The sequence below is a fragment of the Procambarus clarkii genome, chromosome 53 (genome assembly GCF_040958095.1).
Source record: "Procambarus clarkii isolate CNS0578487 chromosome 53, FALCON_Pclarkii_2.0, whole genome shotgun sequence".
NCBI classification, from domain to species: domain Eukaryota; kingdom Metazoa; phylum Arthropoda; class Malacostraca; order Decapoda; family Cambaridae; genus Procambarus; species Procambarus clarkii.
Genome location: NC_091202.1, coordinates 16022543 through 16046188, shown reverse-complemented (window position 1 = coordinate 16046188; position 23646 = coordinate 16022543). Strand labels below are relative to the sequence as shown.

At 45.0% G+C, this 23646-nt stretch overlaps 1 protein-coding gene across 1 annotated transcript in view; it reads right to left on the bottom strand.

Moving 5' to 3' along the window:
- LOC138352395 (protein O-mannosyl-transferase Tmtc3-like) overlaps positions 1-20111 on the bottom strand; it is a 161287-nt gene extending 141176 nt beyond the window's left edge. Inside the window, exon 1 of the mRNA XM_069304880.1 lies at positions 19426-20111. Within this exon, the coding sequence (XP_069160981.1) occupies positions 19426-19805 (380 nt within the window). The 5' untranslated portion in view covers positions 19806-20111. The remainder of the gene's footprint in view (positions 1-19425) is intronic.
- Between the last annotated feature and the right edge of the window lie 3535 nt (positions 20112-23646).

Below are 23646 nucleotides of genomic sequence, written 5' to 3'. Positions count from 1 at the left end.
ATTTGAGTGAGGTGGGAAGGGTGATGTGGCATTACATTTGAGTAAGGTGGGAAGGATGATGTGGCATTAGAGGATATTAATAGGGTATTAAAAGTATCAACACAAGACAGAACACGAAACAATGGATATTGAATAGAAGTGTTTGTAGAAAGCCTATTGGTCCATATTTCTTGATGCTTCTATATTGGAGCGGAGTCTTGAGGTGGGTAGAATATAGTTGTGCAATAATTGGCTGTTGATTGCTGGTGTTGACTTCTTGATGTGTAGTGCCTCGCAAACGTCTAGCCGCCTGCTATCGCTGTATCTATCGATGATTTCTGTGTTGTTTACTAGGATTTCTCTGGCGATGGTTTGGTTATGGGAAGAGATTATATGTTCCTTAATGGAGCCCTGTTGTTTATGCATCGTTAAACGCCTAGAAAGAGATGTTGTTGTCTTGCCTATATACTGGGTTTTTTGGAGCTTACAGTCCCCAAGTGGGCATTTGAAGGCATAGACGACGTTAGTCTCTTTTAAAGCGTTCTGTTTCGTGTCTGGAGAGTTTCTCATGAGTAGGCTGGCCGTTTTTCTGGTTTTATAGTAAATCGTCAGTTGAATCCTCTGATTTTTGTCTGTAGGGATAACGTTTCTATTAACAATATCTTTCAGGACCCTTTCCTCTGTTTTATGAGCTGTGGAAAAGAAGTTCCTGTAAAATAGTCTAATAGGGGGTATAGGTGTTGTGTTAGTTGTCTCTTCGGAGGTTGCATGGCTTTTAACTTTCCTTCTTATGATGTCTTCGATGAAACCATTGGAGAAGCCGTTATTGACTAGAACCTGCCTTACCCTACAGAGTTCTTCGTCGACTTGCTTCCATTCTGAGCTGTGGCTGAGAGCACGGTCGACGTATGCGTTAACAACACTCCTCTTGTACCTGTCAGGGCAGTCGCTGTTGGCATTTAGGCACATTCCTATGTTTGTTTCCTTTGTGTAGACTGCAGTGTGGAAACCTCCGCCCTTTTCCATGACTGTTACATCTAGAAAAGGCAGCTTCCCATCCTTTTCCGTCTCGTAAGTGAAACGCAGCACGGAACTCTGCTCAAATGCCTCCTTCAGCTCCTGCAGATGTCTGACATCAGGTACCTGTGTAAAAATGTCGTCAACATACCTGCAGTATATGGCCGGTTTCAAGTTCATGTCGACTAAGACTTTTTGCTCGATGGTACCCATGTAGAAGTTTGCAAACAGGACACCTAGGGGAGAACCCATAGCGACCCCATCTACTTGCTTATACATGTGCCCATCCGGGCTCAAGAAGGGTGCCTCTTTAGTACAAGCTTGGAGTAGTTTCCTCAGGATACTTTCTGGCATGTCAAGAGGAGTACAGGCTGGATCACGATACACTCTGTCGGCTATCATTCCGATTGTCTCGTCCACAGGTACGTTGGTAAACAGCGATTCTACGTCCAACGAGGCTCTTATCCCTGTGGCCCGTGCGCCCCGCAGTAAGTCCACAAATTCCTTTGGAGACTTCAGGCTGAAGGCGCAAGGAACATAAGGAGTCAGCAGGCCGTTGAGTCGCTTCGCCAATCTGTACGTGGGTGTGGGTATCTGGCTAATGATTGGCCGAAGTGGGTTTCCAGGCTTGTGCGTCTTGACATTTCCATACGCATATCCAGGTTTATATTCCCCAATGATCTTTGGCAGGTGGAGTCCGGATTTCTTGGCGTTCACAGTTTCGATCAGTTTGTTAACCTTTGCTTTTAATTCGGCTGTAGTGTCCTTCGTTACCCTTTGGAACTTAGTTTGGTCAGAGAGTATGATGTTCATTTTCGCCAGATATTCGTCTTTTTTAAGAATGACATATATTGGCGACTTGTCACCTCTCCTGACAACTATCTCCTTGTTCTCACGAAGGCTTTTAGCTGCCGCTCTAAGCTCGGGGGACAGTATGGTGCTTCTGTAGTTGCCTCGATTCTTTCCTCCTTCTGCAATAAGTTCTGCTTGTAAGGTATCTTTGGTAGTGACCTTCTTTTGTGTCTCGAGGTCGAATATGTCGTCCAACAGAATTTCCAACTCCACTTTCCGGGCCATTTCACTCGGTCTGGACATAACATGACAGTTTATGCCCAGATTTAGGAGAGTGACTTGGTCCTCAGTGAGGTTAATTCCTGCAAGGTTCAGGAAGCCATCTCTTGGTCGTGGAATTGCCATAGGTCCTCCATATAATGTTGTTAGTTTCTTGATAATCCTTGTTTCAGTGCTGAGGTGATGTTGGTCTGTGAGGATGTCGAGGTGTTGTTCAATGCGGGTACGGATACTATGGTCGATGTTGCTATTTCTCCACTCGTTTGTAGCATGAAGTAGTTGCGTTCTTTTGTCTTTGATTTCATTCTCTGCCTTGTATATCTGATCACGAATCAGATCCTGGCGATATTTTATCGTGAAGGCTTGATAAAACGGCTATAAAATAAATAAAAGGCTATAAAACCAGAAAAACGGCCAGCCTACTCATGAGAAACTCTCCAGACACGAAACAGAACGCTTTAAAAGAGACTAACGTCGTCTATGCCTTCAAATGCCCACTTGGGGACTGTAAGCTCCAAAAAACCCAGTATATAGGCAAGACAACAACATCTCTTTCTAGGCGTTTAACGATGCATAAACAACAGGGCTCCATTAAGGAACATATAATCTCTTCCCATAACCAAACCATCGCCAGAGAAATCCTAGTAAACAACACAGAAATCATCGATAGATACAGCGATAGCAGGCGGCTAGACGTTTGCGAGGCACTACACATCAAGAAGTCAACACCAGCAATCAACAGCCAATTATTGCACAACTATATTCTACCCACCTCAAGACTCCGCTCCAATATAGAAGCATCAAGAAATATGGACCAATAGGCTTTCTACAAACACTTCTATTCAATATCCATTGTTTCGTGTTCTGTCTTGTGTTGATACTTTTAATACCCTATTAATATCCTCTAATGCCACATCATCCTTCCCACCTTACTCAAATGTAATGCCACATCACCCTTCCCACCTCACTCAAATGTAGATATAAAATCAGGGAAACGCAAGTTCTAATCAGTTGTGTATTTGTGAAGTCTTTGAAAATGTAATAAGTTTTACGAAACGCGCCCGTGTCGCGTCAGACAAGAAATAAAAATGAATTTTGGAGAAGTGATTTTTGATTTACCTCCAACAGTGAAGCATAATGTACGAAAGATTGAGAAAATTCGTGTTAGAATTATTAATCTTACTTTTTCGGTCATATTTAATAAAATATGTCTACAGGAAAGACTGCTACCAAAATATACTAATGTTAAAGTGCACGACCCAGCAGCAAGGAATCAAGCCTTCACGATAAAATATCGCCAGGATCTGATTCGTGATCAGATATACAAGGCAGAGAATGAAATCAAAGACAAAAGAACGCAACTACTTCATGCTACAAACGAGTGGAGAAATAGCAACATCGACCATAGTATCCGTACCCGCATTGAACAACACCTCGACATCCTCACAGACCAACATCACCTCAGCACTGAAACAAGGATTATCAAGAAACTAACAACATTATATGGAGGACCTATGGCAATTCCACGACCAAGAGATGGCTTCCTGAACCTTGCAGGAATTAACCTCACTGAGGACCAAGTCACTCTCCTAAATCTGGGCATAAACTGTCATGTTATGTCCAGACCGAGTGAAATGGCCCGGAAAGTGGAGTTGGAAATTCTGTTGGACGACATATTCGACCTCGAGACACAAAAGAAGGTCACTACCAAAGATACCTTACAAGCAGAAATTATTGCAGAAGGAGGAAAGAATCGAGGCAACTACAGAAGCACCATACTGTCCCCCGAGCTTAGAGCGGCAGCTAAAAGCCTTCGTGAGAACAAGGAGATAGTTGTCAGGAGAGGTGACAAGTCGCCAATATATGTCATTCTTAAAAAAGACGAATATCTGGCGAAAATGAACATCATACTCTCTGACCAAACTAAGTTCCAAAGGGTAACGAAGGACACTACAGCCGAATTAAAAGCAAAGGTTAACAAACTGATCGAAACTGTGAACGCCAAGAAATCCGGACTCCACCTGCCAAAGATCATTGGGGAATATAAACCTGGATATGCGTATGGAAATGTCAAGACGCACAAGCCTGGAAACCCACTTCGGCCAATCATTAGCCAGATACCCACACCCACGTACAGATTGGCGAAGCGACTCAACGGCCTGCTGACTCCTTATGTTCCTTGCGCCTTCAGCCTGAAGTCTCCAAAGGAATTTGTGGACTTACTGCGGGGCGCACGGGCCACAGGGATAAGAGCCTCGTTGGACGTAGAATCGCTGTTTACCAACGTACCTGTGGACGAGACAATCGGAATGATAGCCGACAGAGTGTATCGTGATCCAGCCTGTACTCCTCTTGACATGCCAGAAAGTATCCTGAGGAAACTACTCCAAGCTTGTACTAAAGAGGTACCCTTCTTGAGCCCGGATGGGCACATGTATAAGCAAGTAGATGGGGTCGCTATGGGTTCTCCCCTAGGTGTCCTGTTTGCAAACTTCTACATGGGTACCATCGAGCAAAAAGTCTTAGTCGACATGAACTTGAAACCGGCCATATACTGCAGGTATGTTGACGACATTTTGACACAGGTACCTGATGTCAGACATCTGCAGGAGCTGAAGGAGGCATTTGAGCAGAGTTCCGTGCTGCGTTTCACTTACGAGACGGAAAAGGATGGGAAGCTGCCTTTTCTAGATGTAACAGTCATGGAAAAGGGCGGAGGTTTCCACACTGCAGTCTACACAAAGGAAACAAACATAGGAATGTGCCTAAATGCCAACAGCGACTGCCCTGACAGGTACAAGAGGAGTGTTGTTAACGCATACGTCGACCGTGCTCTCAGCCACAGCTCAGAATGGAAGCAAGTCGACGAAGAACTCTGTAGGGTAAGGCAGGTTCTAGTCAATAACGGCTTCTCCAATGGTTTCATCGAAGACATCATAAGAAGGAAAGTTAAAAGCCATGCAACCTCCGAAGAGACAACTAACACAACACCTATACCCCCTATTAGACTATTTTACAGGAACTTCTTTTCCACAGCTCATAAAACAGAGGAAAGGGTCCTGAAAGATATTGTTAATAGAAACGTTATCCCTACAGACAAAAATCAGAGGATACAACTGACGATTTACTATAAAACCAGAAAAACGGCCAGCCTACTCATGAGAAACTCTCCAGACACGAAACAGAACGCTTTAAAAGAGACTAACGTCGTCTATGCCTTCAAATGCCCACTTGGGGACTGTAAGCTCCAAAAAACCCAGTATATAGGCAAGACAACAACATCTCTTTCTAGGCGTTTAACGATGCATAAACAACAGGGCTCCATTAAGGAACATATAATCTCTTCCCATAACCAAACCATCGCCAGAGAAATCCTAGTAAACAACACAGAAATCATCGATAGATACAGCGATAGCAGGCGGCTAGACGTTTGCGAGGCACTACACATCAAGAAGTCAACACCAGCAATCAACAGCCAATTATTGCACAACTATATTCTACCCACCTCAAGACTCCGCTCCAATATAGAAGCATCAAGAAATATGGACCAATAGGCTTTCTACAAACACTTCTATTCAATATCCATTGTTTCGTGTTCTGTCTTGTGTTGATACTTTTAATACCCTATTAATATCCTCTAATGCCACATCATCCTTCCCACCTTACTCAAATGTAATGCCACATCACCCTTCCCACCTCACTCAAATGTAGATATAAAATCAGGGAAACGCAAGTTCTAATCAGTTGTGTATTTGTGAAGTCTTTGAAAATGTAATAAGTTTTACGAAACGCGCCCGTGTCGCGTCAGACAAGAAATAAAAATGAATTTTGGAGAAGTGATTTTTGATTTACCTCCAACAGTGAAGCATAATGTACGAAAGATTGAGAAAATTCGTGTTAGAATTATTAATCTTACTTTTTCGGTCATATTTAATAAAATATGTCTACAGGAAAGACTGCTACCAAAATATATATATATATATATATATATATATATATATATATATATATATATATATATATATATATATATATATATATATATATATATATATATATATATAGTACGTTATTTCGACCAACTATACAGAGGTAAAACTCCACCAAATATAAAAGTGAAATTTATTGTTGCAGAAGATTGATAAGAGAGCAGCCAAGCGTGAGTTAAATATGGCCTGGGATAAGTCTAGCTCCCTGGTACACAGCACCGGATAAATGGTTCCTTCTATACTCTTATATATTCCCCTCGCAAGTAATATGTCAAGGAAGACAATGTCCTCCACGTAAAACATTCTAAACTCCATCTGGCGTATGACACCATTGTGTCAAGGCTCTATATGACACCATTGTGTCAAGGCTCTATATGACACCATTGTGTCAAGGCTCTATATGATACCATTGTGTCAAAGCTCTATATGACACCATTGTGTCAAGGCTCTATATGATACCATTGTGTCAAGGCTCTATATGACACCATTGTGTCAAGGCTCTATATGACACCATTGTGTCAAGGCTCTATATGACACCATTGTGTCAAGGCTCTATATGACACCATTGTGTCAAGGCTCTATATGACACCATTGTGTCAAGGCTCTATATGACACCATTGTGTCAAGGCTCTATATGACACCATTGTGTCAAGGCTCTATATGACACCATTGTGTCAAGGCTCTATATGACACCAATGTGTCAAGGCTCTATATGACACCATTGTGTCAAGGCTCTATATGACACCATTGTGTCAAGGCTCTATATGACACCATTGTGTCAAGGCTCTATATGACACCATTGTGTCAAGGCTCTATATGACACCATTGTGTCAAGGCTCTATATGACACCAGACCTGAGGATATTGATGACACCTTGACGAAGATTAACATCAATATAGCGACATAGATATATCGGAGAGAACTCTCCTAGGATTTGCTCTAGGGTATTGAGGACTATTTCCAGAGAGACTTTCCTAAACTTTGGCTCAAGCAATGGTTACGGAAGGTTATAGATGTCTTTGTCGACATGTGTGGGTTCGTCGGAGTAATCTCTGCCGACAGATGGGTTCGCTGGAGTAATCTCTGCCGACCAATGGGTCCTCTGGAGTAATCTCTGCCGACCGGTGGGTCCCCTGGAGTAATCTCTTCCGACCGGTGGGTCCCCTGGATTAATCTCTGCCGACAAGTGAGTCCCCTGGAGTATTCTATGCTGACACGTGGGTTCAAAGGAGTAATTTCTGTCGGCAGGTGGGTTCGCTGGAGTAATTTCTGTCGACAGGTGGGTCCCCTGGAGTAATCTCTGCCGACACGTGGATTCAATGGAGTAATATCTGTCGACAGGTGGGTTCGCTGGAGTAATTTCTGTCGACAGGTGGGTCCCCTGGAGTAATCTCTGCCGACACGTGGATTCAAAGGAGTAATTTCTGTCGGCAAGTGGGTTCGCTGGAGTAATTTCTGTCGACAGGTGGGTCCCCTGGATTAATCTCTGCCAACACGTGGATTCAATGGAGTAATTTCTGTCGACAGGTGGGTTCGCAGGAGTAATATCTGTCGACAGGTGGGTCCCCTGGAGTAATCTCTGCCGACACGTGGATTCAATGGAGTAATTTCTGTCGACAGGTGGGTCCCCTGGAGTAATCTCTGCCGACACGTGGGTTCAATGGAATAATTTCTGTCGACAGGTGGGTTCGCTGGAGTAATCTCTGTCGACAGGTGGGTCCCCTGGAGTAATCTCTGCCGATAGGTGGGTTCGAAAATTAAACCAAAATCTCTTCTCAGAGCCAAGAGGAAGTTATGTTCCAGTCAAGGGAAGCGGGGTGGCTAAAGGTCGTAACTGAAACTCTCAGTGTTGTTGCAGAAGACGACTCCAAGACTCCGGATCTCTTCAGTATTGGGAAACGTCTCCAATCTTATCAAGATATCTGAGAAATGGGTTGTGACGTTTTCTAAAATAGCATCATATAGTGATACACTCTGCAAGGGATTCAATGTTATACTTGTGTCAGTGACTGTAGTAGACTGCGACTGTAGTAGACTGTGACTGTCGTAGACTGTGACTGTAGTAGACTGTGACTGTAGTACACTGTGATTGTAGTAGACTGTGACTGTAAGAGACATATTCTACATAAGAAACAGTGATGAGCAACTTCACTATAGTCCCCTGACACTTTGACTTGTATACTTCTACTATAGACTGTTTAGTGTCAATGCACTCCAGGTCCTCTTTATTGAATTGTACATCTTACTGGAAATTATAGAAAGGAGTCAAGTGCTCTACAGAGAATTGACATCCTGCCTTACAATAAACTAGGGAAGCCAATGCACAAAGACTCACTGTACATCTAGAATGAACCTAGTTTGTTGAAGAGCACCATCATGGCTTCAGTGAAGGAAACACCATCCTGGTACACCTACTTGAATTCTCCGGCCAACTCAAGACCGTCGGGTAGGTGGAGGAGTGATGGGTCAATTGCATCTTTGTACATGGGAGTAAGTGCTAAGCCAATAATGACTATATCTATCACTTGGAAGGAATATATGAACAAGGAGCTGGCATATGCGGATGGGGTGAAGATACGATACACAACCACTGTGACCCTCGGAGATTGAATACCAACCTTGCAAGAAATTGCTACTTAAACTTGAAAAGTGGATAGGAATGACTTGAGAGGGCGTTGAAATGGATGAAATTATATCTCACACACAAGAAACTGCCATAGCAAGAGTGAAAAATAAATAAAAACATCGAAACCAGAGCCTATCCTGTCCTTATACCTATCATGTTCGTTGTCTGTACCCAGTATGAACGGGCCACTAATTTCGGACACACACACACACTCACACACACACACACACACACACACACACACACCACACACACACACACCACACACACATGCGGACGATGCTAAAATTATGAGAAGGATTAAAACAGAAGAGGACTGTTTGAGGCTTCAAGAAGACCTAGACAAGCTGAAGGAATGGTCGAACAAATGGTTGTTAGAGTTTAACCCAACCAAATGTAATGTAATGAAGATAGGTGTAGGGAGCAGGAGGCCAGATACAAGGTATCATCTGGGAGAGGAAATTCTTCAGGAGTCAGAGAAGGAAAAAGACTTGGGGGTTGATATCACGCCAGACCTGTCTCCTGCAGCACATATCAAGCGGATAACATCAGCGGCATATGCCAGGCTGGCCAACATACGAACGGCATTCAGAAACTTGTGTAAAGAATCATTCAGAACTTTGTATACCACATATGTCAGGCCAATCCTGGAGTATGCAGCCCCAGCATGGAGTCCATATCTAGTCAAGGATAAGACTAAACTGGAAAAGGTTCAAAGGTTTGCCACCAGACTAGTACCCGAGCTGAGAGGTATGAGCTACGAGGAGAGACTACGGGAATTAAACCTCACTTCGCTGGAAGACAGAAGAGTTAGGGGGGACATGATCACCACATTCAAGATTCTGAAGGGGATTGATAGGGTAGATAAAGACAGTCTATTTAACACAAGGGGAACACGCACAAGGGGACACAGGTGGAAACTGAGTGCCCAAATGAGCCACAGAGATATTAGAAAGAACTTTTTTAGTGTCAGAGTGGTTGACAAATGGAATGCATTAGGAAGTGATGTGGTGGAGGCTGACTCCATACACAGTTTCAAGTGTAGATATGACAGAGCCCGATAGGCTCATGAATCTGTACACCTGTTGATTGACGGTTGAGAGGCGGGACCAAAGAGCCAGAGCTCAACCCCCGCAAACACAACTAGGTGAGTACAACTAGGTGAGTACACACACACCTTCCCATCCCCCCTCCCCTACTACCCTGCCCCTTCTACCCCATTGCCTTCAATTCCATCAACTCCATCCCAGCTTCCACTGCACCCCTCTTACACTCACCCCCAAACCCCACTCAACCCTCACCCCTCCTATGCACCTCCAGCCCACATTTAACCCCCTCACCTTGTGACCCCCTAACACCTTCCCCCATCTCCCTCTTCCCCTCATCTACCCTAAAACCCCCACCTACCCCCGATTCCCCCCTAACTAATACACCCTCTCTTCCACTCCCAGCACCCATGCTCCATTCTCCTCTCAGCCCTCTGCCCTCAATATCCCTCTTCCCCCCCAACCTCTCAACCTTTATCTGACTCTCAGTCTCACTCTATTTCTCAACCCCTATGCTATTCAGACCCCTAACTTTCAGACCCATTATGCCCTTCCTACCCCCCTAGATGCACAGACCCCATTCGCCTACCAGGCACTCCCAGGCACCCCCCTAGCACCCCCATTCACTCCCCACTGGCCCCACTCGCCCCCCAGACACCCCCCAGTTTCCCCCAGACCCCCGGTGAAAGGGGGAACTCTGACACCCGAGTTTCCAAGAAGAGTCTCAAGGTTTGGTACACCAATGCTGATGGGGTAGCCAATAAAGCAGAAGAGATAAAAGAAAGAGTTAGTGAGGCAGACCCACACATAGTGGCAATAGTGGAAACTAAAATAAATGGCATGATCTCGGATGCAATCTTTCCAGAGGGGTACCAGGTGATAAGAAAAGAAAGGACACAGAGACAGGGAGGAGGAGTGGCACTCCTAATAAAGCGGAAATGGAAGTTTGATGAGCTGGAAAATCCAGGTACCAATGAAAGCACGAGCTTCATACATGGAACTGACAGTGGATGGGAAGAAGATTGTAATCTTGATACTCTACAATCCCCCACCAAACAGTAGAAGGCCCAGGCAGGAGTACGAGGACAGCAACAAGACATGTATAGATGAACTGCAGAGGGCAGCAACTATAGCGCATAGAATGAGAGCGAAGCTGCTGGTCATGGGGGACCTAAATCACGGAGAGATAGATTGGGAAACGAGGAATCCCCATGGCGGGGAGGAGACCTGGGAGCGAAGCTGGTAGACGTTATTGACAGGAATTTCCTAATACAGCATGTGAAGGAAGATACTAGGGAAAGAGGAGGGGATACGCCCTGCCTATTAGATCTCATTTTCACCCAGAATGTAGAAGACATCGAGCAGTTGGAACATGAAATACCACTAGGAGCCAGTGACCATTTTGTCCTAGTCTTTGACTACATGATGGAGCTTAAAATTGTGACCAAAGGACAAGAGGTCCGGGAAAGGAGACTTGATTACAGAAAAGGGGACTACAGAAGGATAAGGGACTACCTGGGAGAAGTGCAGTGGGAGGAAGAACTTAGAGGAAAAACAGTGCAAGATATGATGAACCAAGTCATATTGAAATGCAAGGAGGCTGAAGAGAGATTTATTCCAACAATAAAGGTAAAAAAGCAGGAGGGAATATAAAACCCATGGTTTAATAGACAGTGTCAGGAAGCAAAGGTGAGAAGCAGGAGGGCGTGGAGGAAGTACAGAAGACAAAGGACAGAGGACAATAGGATTAGATGTAACAGAGCTAGGAATGATTACATTAACATAAGACAAGTGTCGGAAAGAAGTTATGTGAATGATATTGCAGTCAAAGCGAAAAAACAACCTAAATTACTACATAGCCATATAAGAAGGAAGATGTCGGTAAATGATCAAGTGACAAGACTGAGGAAAACAGAAGGGGCATATACAGAAAGCAACAAGGAAATCTGCGAGGTACTGAATGCAAAATTCCATGGAGTGTTCACAACCGAGCCTGAGCAGCTCCCATTGTTAGAAGCGATTACCCTAGATGAAAGACTATCAGATATAGAGGTGACAGCAGAGGAGGTAATGAAACAGTTGACAACACTGGATGCAAATAAAGCTGTTGGACCAGACAAAGTATCACCGTGGATACTTAAAGAGGCAGCGCAGGCTCTCAGCGTGCCTCTGGCAATGATTTTTAATGAGTCACTTATGTCGGGAGAATTGCCCAGTTGCTGGAAGGAGGCAAATGTCGTACCGATTTTCAAGAAAGGTGATAGGGAGGAGGCACTTAACTAGAGACCCGTATCACTGACAAGCATCCCCTGCAAAATACTTGAAAGAATAATTAGGCTAAGATTTGTTGAGCACCTGGAGAGCATTGGGTTATAAACAAGCACCAAAATGGGTTCTGGACAGGGAAATCATGCCTAACAAACCTTTTAGAATTCTATGATAAAGTAACAAGGATAAGGCAGGACAGAGAAGGCTGGGCAGACTGCATATTTCTTCACTGCCAAAAGGCCTTTGATACGGTACCGCACATGAGACTGCTATACAAACTTGAGAGGCAGGCAGGAGTAAGCGGAAAGGCCCTAGTATGGGTGAAGAACTACCTAACAAGAAGGAGCCAGAGGGTAATGGTAAGGGGCGAGAAGTCGGACTGGCGAAAAGTAACAAGTGGAGTACCTCAAGGATCGGTGCTGGGACCAATCCTCTTTCTAATTTACGTAAATGATATGTTTACAGGAGTGGAATCATACATGTCAATGTTTGCGGATGACGCAAAATTAATGAGAAGAGTTGTGACAGACGAGGATTGTAGGATCCTCCAAGAGGACTTAAACAGGTTGCAGAGATGGTCAGGGAAATGGCTACTGGAGTTTAACACCAGTAAATGTAAAGTTATGGAAATGGGATCAGGTGATAGGAGACCAAAGGGACAGTACACAATGAAGGGGAACAGCCTACCTGTAACGATTCGAGAAAGAGACCTGGGAGTGGATGTGACACCTAATCTAACTCCTGAGGCACATATAAATAGGATAACGACAGCAGCGTACTCTACACTGGCGAAAATTAGAACTTCATTCAGAAACCTAAATGAGGAGGCTTTTAGGGCGCTTTAAACTGCCTACGTGAGACCTGTCTTGGAGTATGACGCGCCATCATGGAGCCCCCACCTGAAGAAACACATAAAGAAACTGGAGAAGGTTCAGAGGTTTGCGACGAGGCTTGTCCCAGAGTTACGAGGGATGGGATATGAAGAGGGTCTGCAGGAACTGAACCTTACGACACTAGAGAAAAGAAGGGAGAGAGGAGATATGATAGGGACATATAAAATACTCAGGCGGATTGACAAAGTGGAAATAGATGAAATGTTCACACGTAATAATAACAGAACGAGGGGACATGGGTGGAAACTGGAAACTCAGATGAGTCACAGAGATGTTAGGAAGTTTTCTTTTAGCGTGAGAGTAGTGGAAAAATGGAATGCACTTGGGGAACAGGTTGTGGAAGCAAATACTATTCATACTTTTAAAACTAGGTATGATAGGGAAATGGGACAGGAGTCATTGCTGTAAACAACCGATAGCTGGAAAGGCGGGATCCAAGAGTCAATGCTCGATCCTGCAAGCACAAATAGGTGAGTACAAATAGGTGAGTACACACACACACACACACACACACACACACACACACACACACACACACACACACACACACACACACACACACACACACACACACACACACACACACTAGAGTGCTTGCTGGGGGCTGGCTGGTAAGTGTTTCTCATAAATCTCCAACAGTGTACAAGGTTTATATAATATCATATCGTAAAAGCTAATGCATTCATTCAACAATACAATCGTAGGTGGTAGACAGGTAACAGGGACAGCAACTGTGAGCTCACTGGGAACCCAGATAAGCCGGTAATCCCCCTGCCGTTATCTGAAGACAACACCTCACCCACCTCCTCTTAACCCCTATCCCCATCTCCCAAAACACTCCCCCCCCCCACTCCCACTCTCCCCTACCACTGACTAAACGTACACATGCAAACACACACACTCCACCCCCTCTCTTACCCCTTCTCCTACCCCCTCACTTACCTGCCGTAATCTGCAGACACCTCACCTCCTCTTAACCCCCATCCCACGCGCACACAAGCACACACACACGTTCTCTCTCTCTCTCTCTCTCTCTCTCTCTCTCTCTCTCTCTCTCTCTCTCTCTCTCTCTCTCTCTCTCTCTCTCTCTCTCTCTCTCTCTCTCTCTCTCTCGCTCTCTCTCTCTTGCTCTCTCTCTTGCTCTCTTGCTCTCTCTCTCTCTCTCTCTGCTCTCTCTCTCTCTCTCTCTCTCTCTCTCTCTCTCTCCTCTCTCTCTCTCTCTCTCTCTCTCTCTCTCTCTCTCTCTCTCTCTCTCTCTCTCTCTCTTGCTCTCTCTCTCTCTCTCTCTTGCTCTCTCTCTCACTCTCTCTCTCTTGCTCTCTCTCTCTCTCTCTCTTGCTCTCTCTCTCTCTTCCACTCTCTCTCTCTTCCACTCTCTCTCTCTTGCTCTCTCTCTTGACAAGGGGCAAAATGGCAGGAGGACGCAACAGGGACACAGGAAACAGCCAGAGTGACCAAACGAAGGAGATGTTAACCCAAGTTCTGGAGGAATTCAGGAGGGAGATGCATGAAATGAGGATTACAATTAATAATCTGCAAAGTGAGCTGACATCAGCAAGGGAGGAGATCATATCCCTCAAAGAGAAAAATAAAGAGACCGAGCATCAGATTATCATCCAAAGGGAAGGTGGGAATGTTACATTGGAAGGAAATGCCTCTGTACCTGATACATTTGCGGACATACTGAAAAAGAGCTCAGAAGAAATGGCCACAGTGACGGAGGTAGCCATGCAAGCTACTACCTCACAGGAAGCAGCAAGGTGCACCACTCAGCTGCTGGAGAGAAAAAGATCAGTGGTACTTGTAGGCATCAAAGAACAGGAAGGATCCAACAGGCAAGAATGGAATAGCAAGGATAGAGAGGCAGTACATGGGCTACTGAAGGGGTTACAGATGGAAGGGGCTGAACAAAACATTGAGAAGGTTTTCAGGTTGGGCTGGTACAACAAGGACAAAAACCGACTTGTAAAGGTGGTGTTTACAAACGAAACCACGAAGGAGAATATTCTCAAAAGGAAGAGTCGTCTGCAGCATGTGGAGGGATACAAAAAAGTATTCCTGCAGAGGAACAGGACGAAGGAGGAGAGAGCCAGGCCAGCAGAGGCAAGGAGAAAGCGCAGGGAGAGAGGAGCAAACCAGGAAATCACAGCCCCCAACACAACAATCCCAGAGACAAGAGGAGAACCCAAAACCAGCATCCCAGCAACACCACAGGGGAGGGCAACACCACCACCCCCCTCGGCATACAAACTCTCCCTTCCCCTCACCCTATCTGCCCCCACCCAACCCTCCCCCCCACCCCATTCTGACCCTGTCACCCCTTCCCCATTCCCATCATGTCCCCCCTCCCACCTTTCCCCCCTGTCTCCCCTCCCCCTTCATCCCATACCCACCCTATCCCTCCTCCCCCCTCATCCCATATCCTCCATGTCCCCCCTATCTCCTTAATTCACACCCTACCTGTCCCCCCTTCCCTTAAACCCCCACCCCCCACCCCAAAATCCTCTGAGACCCTGCAAACCACCTCACAGATCTTCTCACCCACGGAACAGCTTCCCACACCAGCAGAATGCTCGCCAAGAAAGGGATAAGAAAATGAACAGAAGAAAGTGAGCTTCAAGGCAATGTACACTAACATAGATGGGATTACAAATAAAACAAGTGAACTCAGAGAATGGACACTAGAAGAAAACCCAGACATAATAGCACTCACAGAAACAAAGCTAACGAAAACTATAACAAACGCAGTGTTTCCACAGGGCTACTATGTAGTGAGGATAGAGAGAGGAGGGCGAGGAGGAGGTGGTGTAGCTTTGCTACTAAGAGAAGGTTGGAGTTTCGAAGAGATGGTAATTCAGAACTGTGAAGGTTTCAGTGACTACATATCAGGCACCATAGCAACTGGAGGACAGAAAAATATAGTAGTAGTCATATATAACCCCCACCGAATGACAGAAGACCCAGGCAGGAATATGATAGAAACAACATGGCCACCATCAATATAATAGAGAGAGCAGCTTCTGTGGCTAGCAGGAACGGATCCAGACTTCTAATCATGAGAGACTTCAACCATGGGAAGATAGATTGGGGGAACAGAGACCCACATGGAGGCCCACACATGGAGAGCTAAGCTGCTGGATGTGGCAACAAGAAACTTTCTAAGTCAGCACGTCAAGGGACCGACAAGAGTGAGAGGAGGGGATGAACCAGCCTTGCTTGATCTGATATTTACCCTAAATGAGTCGGATATAAGGGAAGTTAAGTTGGAAGCCCCCTTGGGAATGAGTGATTGTAGTGTATGGAGCTTTGAGTACCTGGTTGAGCTAGGAATTATCACCCCCAAAAAAGAACTGGGAACCAAGGGGCTGGCGTACCGATAGGAAAACTATGAGGAGATGAATAAATTCCTATGGGATATACATTGGGAAACCAAGAACTCGGAACCAAGTCCGTACCAGACATGATGGACTATGTCACCCAAAAATGTAAAGAGGCTGTAAGCAGGTTTGTCCCTGCCCGACAGGAAAAAACAGAGAAGCAAAGGAAGAATCCGTGGTTTAATAGGGAATGTATGAAAGCAAAGGAGCTGAACAAAAGGGCATAGAGGAACTTCCGTAATAACAGAACACCAGAAAGTAGAGAGAGATACCAGAGAACCAGGAACGAGTATGTTAGTGTGAGAAGAGCAGCTGAGAAAAGGTATGAAAATGTTATAGCTAATAAAGCCAAGACCGAACCAAAGCTACTACACAGTCACATCAAGAGGAAGACAACAGTGAAGGACAGGTGATGAAACTTAGGGTGGGCGAGGACAGGTACACAGAAAATAACAAAGAGGTGTGTGAAGAACTCAACAAAAGGTTCCAGGAGGTCTTTACAATAGAACAGGGAGAAGTCACGGCGCTAGGAGAGGTGGCAGCAAACCAGGTGACCTTGGAGAGGTTCGAAATTACACGAGATGAGGTCAAGAAGCACCTATTGGAACTTGATGTGAGAAAAGCTGTTGGGCCGGATGGAATCTCAGCATGGGTATTGAAAGAGTGTGCAGGAGCACTTTGCTTGCCACTCTCCATAGTGTATAGTAGGTCACTGGAAACGGGAGACCTACCAGAAATATGGAAGACTGCTAATGTAGTACCAATATTCAAAAAGGGTGACAGACAGGAGGCACTGAACTACAGGCCAGTGTCCTTAACTTGTATACCATGCAAGGTGATGGAGAAGATTGTGAGAATAAACCTAGTAACACATCTGGAGAGAAGAGACTTCGTGACAACCCATCAACATGGGTTCAGGGAGGGTAAATCTTGCCTTACAGGCTTGATAGAATTCTACGATCAGGTGACAAAGATAAGGCAAGAAAGAGAGGGCTGGGCGGACTGCATTTTCTTGGACTGTCGGGAAGCCTTCAACACATTACCCCTTAAAAGGTTGATGCATAAGCTGGAGAAACAGGCAGGAGTAACTGGCAGGGCACGCCAGTGGATAAGGGAGTATCTAAGCAATAGGAAGCAGAGAGTTACATTGAGGGGTGAGACCTCAGAATGGCGTGAAGTCACCAGTGGAGTCCCACAGGGCTCTGTGCTTGGACCTATCCTGTTTCTGATATACGTAAATGATCTCCCAGAGGGTATAGACTCATTCCTCTCAATGTTTGCTGACGACGCCAAAATTATGAGAAGGATTAAGACAGAGGAAAACAGCTTGAGGCTTCATGAAGACCTGGACAAGCTGCAGGAATGGTCGAACAAATGGCTGTTAGAGTTTAACCCAAGCAAATGTAGTGTAATGAAGATAGGGGTAGGAAGCAGGAGACCAGATACTAGGTATTACTTGGGAGATGAAATTCTTCAAGAGTCAGAGAGAGAGAGAAAGACCTGGGGGTTGATATCACGCCAGACCTGTCCCCTGATGCTCATATCAAGAGGATAACATCAGCAGCATATGCCAGGTTGGCTAACATAAGAACGGCCTTTAGAAAATTGTGTAAGGAATCTTTCAGAACATTATACACCACATATGTCAGACCAATCCTGGAGTAAGACTAAACTGGAAAAGGTTCAAATGCTTGCCACCAGACTAGTACCCGAGCTGAGAGGTATGAGCTCCGAGGAGAGACTACGGGAATTAAACCTCACTTCGTTGGTAGACAGAGGAGTTAGGGGGGACATGATCACCACATTCAAGATTCTTAAGGGAATCGACAGGGTTGATAAAGACAGGCTTTTTAACACAAGACGCACACACACTAGGGAACACAGGTGGAAACTGAGTGCCCAAATGAGCCACAGAGATATTAGAAAGAACTTTTAGTGTCAGAGTAGTTGATAAATGGAATGCATTAGGAAGTAATGTGGTGGAGGCTGACTCCATACACAGTTTAAAGTGTAGATATGATAGAGCCCAATAGGCTCAGGAATCTGTACACCTGTTGATTGATGGTTGAGAAGCGGGACCAAAGAGCCAGATCTCTACCCCCGCAAGCACAACTAGGTGAGTACACACACATACACACACACACACACACACACACACACACACACACACACACACACACACACACACACACACACACACACACACATATACTTCAGATATGGTAAAATCCTGAGAAATTATGAGTGATCTTAATCACATACCCTCAAGGGGAGAGATTAGCCCTTTAAACACTCTGTACCCTCCCTACCCACCACAAGCACTATTAGGCAAGAATAATTAGGTAACGTCACACACGCTGGACACATAACACTCGCAAGATAAAAACTAAAAAAAAAAAACTAAAAAAAAAAGAAATGGCCATTCTCAGGTTCATCACATATCTTCTCCAGCCCCCCCCCCCCCTCTCTCTCTTGTCAATACGCAACTTTCCCTATTTTCGAGTTCTTTGTCTCTCTTTCTTTTCCCCTTTTCTACTCCATTCTCCCCACACAACCTTCCTCTAATGGGCTAGTCTCTGAATGTCCAAAATTCACTCTCCTTTTTACCCCTTCCCTTTACAGTCTTCCCTGACCTCCCCTCCCACAACCCACTCAACACCGTTCCTTCCCTGCTCCTTCGTCCCTTCCACCCCCCCCCATTACCCTCCCCCCACCCTCTCCAGGCTTTTCCGATAGACCTTTACACTTGACCACTCTGAGAAAAAGAAACTACAAATAAAGAATGTTGATAAAGAAACTGAGGGCGAACTCGAACACGAAGAATATGAAAGGTACCTCCCAGACCAGGTACCTACTTACTGCTAGGTGAACAGGGACATCAGGGGTGAAATAAACTGCCCATTTGTTTCCGCCTCCGCCGGGAATCGAACCCGGGCCATTAGGACCACGATCCCCGAGCGCTGTTCACTTAGCCGCGAAGCCACGGACAGGCATCCCCGATCTCCCAACACGCGCGCGCGCACTACATATGGTAGTGCGCGTTCTGGGGGAGTACAGCGTTGCTGGTTCAGTACCATCGATTAATTATCCTTCATAATCGACTAATGGCCTTGTACGCTACATACCGGTCCCGAAGACAAGAGACTGGGAAAAACCTACCTGAAAGTGAGAATGGTGAAGGGTCGATACGACTTGTGGGAGCGCGGGTCGACCAGAGGCTTGCCCCAGTAGTCGTTGCAGAACACGTGGGACAGCGGGTTAGTTCCTAGCACGTCCGGGTTTGTTTTGATGGCGCTGACGTCGTCGTGCACGAAGTCCCCTGTGAGACCGTTGACGTAGACGAGGACCCCGGCCACCCACACTGTCATGTACACCCAGGTGGGCGGCGGGTCCCCCGTCTCATGACTCTCGGCGCCCTCATGGCACCAGGATGATGAGGTAGAAGATGATGAGTAGGAGGTATAGAGCGAGGAGGATTTTCTTCTCCGACGAGGCGAGCAGTGACAAGACGACAGGCACCCTCCACTGCCATCCATCATATCGACACTTAATAATTCCGTGCCAATACAGAATAGCTTATTTAGTGGTATAGGCCGGGCTGCCTGCCACCTGTGGGTCAATGATGGAACTGCTAGTTCATCTCTATACTCTCATATATACATCTCTCTGGGGTGCCAGCCTGACCAGGGCCACCATGACTACGTCGGAGGCACTCACAACACCCGACACTCACTATTCACTTCCTCACCATCACTCATCACTCGTTTGTCGCCACTTTTTAAACGGAACTTTAAATTTTCTCTCGTGATAGGGAATTTTCTCCTCAATTTTCGTCCATTTCCATAATTCTGAAAGATGAAGAAATTTAAGTGATGAATCGGCCACATTTTCTGGAGAAAAGCGACACTAAAAATATGAAATAAACGAAGACAAGGAAGCAAGGAAAGGAAAGAGTGAATTGCCACGGTATAGCCTACCCCTCCCCTCCCCCGCCACAGATATTAGTCCTAGTCTATTATCTATAAAATAGGTTATCTGTCTGTCTGTCTGTCTGTCTGTCTGTCTTTCCGAGGCTCGAGGACAGCCGCTCGTAGTTAACCTCATGCAACTGATTTTTACCATAGTAATTGGTGATTATTTTAGAATTATCATTACGGTCCCCATCGTTCAAATTACAACGTATAAGGAAAAGTGGAGGCTCACAAATATCCGCTTTTTCTATGCGTCGGTGGGTTAGGTTAAGGGGGCTGTTTGGGTTCGTGCGTTTCTGGTAGTTAGCACATTGTATTTGTTAAATTGTAGTAAATCAAGTGATCGGGCTGGTTATTCCTCGCTATGGGACAGTGGGTGGCTGAGACTGGCCACAAAACTCTTCACAAACACACAACCAGTTGAGAAAATATCGAAGCTGGACAATGGGATCGAACCTTCGTCTCTGGGCTCCTATGACACACCCACTACTACATAATAATTTATAAAATAAACTAAAATAAATGAGCGGATTTATCTCTTGAGCGTCAGACTACGAGGGTCAGACTGTTGAGCAGACTACCGGGTTGGAAACCGGGCCGCGGGGACATTTATCCCCGGGCGTAAGGGAGACAGCAGGTGGAGGGTGGACAGGTGCGTGAAGGGGCAGCTCTGATACACTCCTGCCAAGGGTCTCTCTCATGAATGACAGGCTTAAGTAAATGGCCGAGACTGAGAACCTGTGCCGGGCAGCGCCACCTGGCCACTTCCCCCCAGTAATTTAACGCCTTGGTTCCCATGTGTAGTTTTCTGTTAACTCACTCTCTCTCTCTCTCTCTCTCTCTCTCTCTCTTTCTCTCTCTCTCTCTCTCTCTCTCTCTCTCTCTCTCTCTCTCTCTCTCTCTCTCTCTCTCTCTCTCTCTCTCTCTCTCTCTCTCTCTCTCTCTCTCACTCTCTATCTCTCTCTCTCTCTCTTTCTTTTCGAGACGAAGGCCCCTCATTACAAGTGACACCAGACACCTCGACAACACAAGCAACACAAAGAGAACCACAAATTATGACGGACCTGTTGCAAGCAATACAAGACTCAACAATAGCAGAGGACAACACAGAAGCAGAACCGAGAAACAGCTCAACACATTGTGTAGTGCACATTGCAACACCTTAACACTTGACCTATATACACCCAGAAATGCTTGTGTAGAAATTATATATATATATATGTCGTACCTAGTAGCCAGAACGCACTTCTCGGCCTACTATGCAAGGCCCGATTTGCCTAATAAGCCAAGTTTTCCTGAATTATTATATTTTCTCAATTTTTTTTCTTATGAGATGATAAAGCTACCCATTTCATTATGTATGAGGTCAATATTTTTTTATTGGAGTTAAAATTAACGTATATATATGACCAAACCTAACCAACCCTACCTAACCTAACCTAACCTATCTTTTTAGGTTAGGTTAGGTTAGGTAGCCGAAAAAGTAAGGTTAGGTTTGGTTAGGTAGGTTAGGTAGTCGAAAAACAATTAATTCATGAAAACTTGGCTTATTTGGCAAATCGGGCCTTGCATAGTAGGCAGAGAAGTGCGTTCTGGCTATTAGGTACGACATATATATATATATATATATATATATATATATATATATATATATATATATATATATATATATATATATATATATATATATATATTAGTATATTTTGGTAGCAGTCTTTCCTGTAGACATATTTTATTAAATATGACCGAAAAAGTAAGATTAATAATTCTAACACGAATTTTCTCAATCTTTCGTACATTATGCTTCACTGTTGGAGGTAAATCAAAAATCACTTCTCCAAAATTCATTTTTATTTCTAGTCTGATGCGACACGGGCGCGTTTCGTAAAACTTATTACATTTTCAAAGACTTCACAAATACACAACTGATTAGAACTTGCATTTCCCTGATTTTATATCTACTTTTGAGTGAGGTGGGAAGGGTGATGTGGCATTACATTTGAGTGAGGTGGGAAGGATGATGTGGCATTAGAGGATATTAATAGGGTATTAAAAGTATCAACACAAGACAGAACACGAAACAATGGATATTGAATAGAAGTGTTTGTAGAAAGCCTATTGGTCCATATTTCTTGATGCTTCTATATTGGAGCGGAGTCTTGAGGTGGGTAGAATATAGTTGTGCAATAATTGGCTGTTGATTGCTGGTGTTGACTTCTTGATGTGTAGTGCCTCGCAAACGTCAAGCCGCCTGCTATCGCTGTATCTATCGATGATTTCTGTGTTGTTTACTAGGATTTCTCTGGCGATGGTTTGGTTATGGGAAGAGATTATATGTTCCTTAATGGAGCCCTGTTGTTTATGCATCGTTAAACGCCTAGAAAGAGATGTTGTTGTCTTGCCTATATACTGGGTTTTTTGGAGCTTACAGTCCCCAAGTGGGCATTTGAAGGCATAGACGACGTTAGTCTCTTTTAAAGCGTTCTGTTTCGTGTCTGGAGAGTTTCTCATGAGTAGGCTGGCCGTTTTTCTGGTTTTATAGTAAATCGTCAGTTGTATCCTCTGATTTTTGTCTGTAGGGATAACGTTTCTATTAACAATATCTTTCAGGACCCTTTCCTCTGTTTTATGAGCTGTGGAAAAGAAGTTCCTGTAAAATAGTCTAATAGGGGGTATAGGTGTTGTGTTAGTTGTCTCTTCAGAGGTTGCATGGCTTTTCACTTTCCTTCTTATGATGTCTTCGATGAAACCATTGGAGAAGCCGTTATTGACTAGAACCTGCCTTACCCTACAGAGTTCTTCGTCGACTTGCTTCCATTCTGAGCTGTGGCTGAGAGCACGGTCGACGTATGCGTTAACAACACTCCTCTTGTACCTGTCAGGGCAGTCGCTGTTGGCATTTAGGCACATTCCTATGTTTGTTTCCTTTGTGTAGACTGCAGTGTGGAAACCTCCGCCCTTTTCCATGACTGTTACATCTAGAAAAGGCAGCTTCCCATCCTTTTCCGTCTCGTAAGTGAAACGCAGCACGGAACTCTGCTCAAATGCCTCCTTCAGCTCCTGCAGATGTCTGACATCAGGTACCTGTGTAAAAATGTCATCAACATACCTGCAGTATATGGCCGGTTTCAAGTTCATGTCGACTAAGACTTTTTGCTCGATGGTACCCATGTAGAAGTTTGCAAACAGGACACCTAGGGGAGAACCCATAGCGACCCCATCTACTTGCTTATACATATGCCCATCCGGGCTCAAGAAGGGTGCCTCTTTAGTACAAGCTTGGAGTAGTTTCCTCAGAATACTTTCTGGCATGTCAAGAGGAGTACAGGCTGGATCACGATACACTCTGTCGGCTATCATTCCGATTGTCTCGTCCACAGGTACGTTGGTAAACAGCGATTCTACGTCC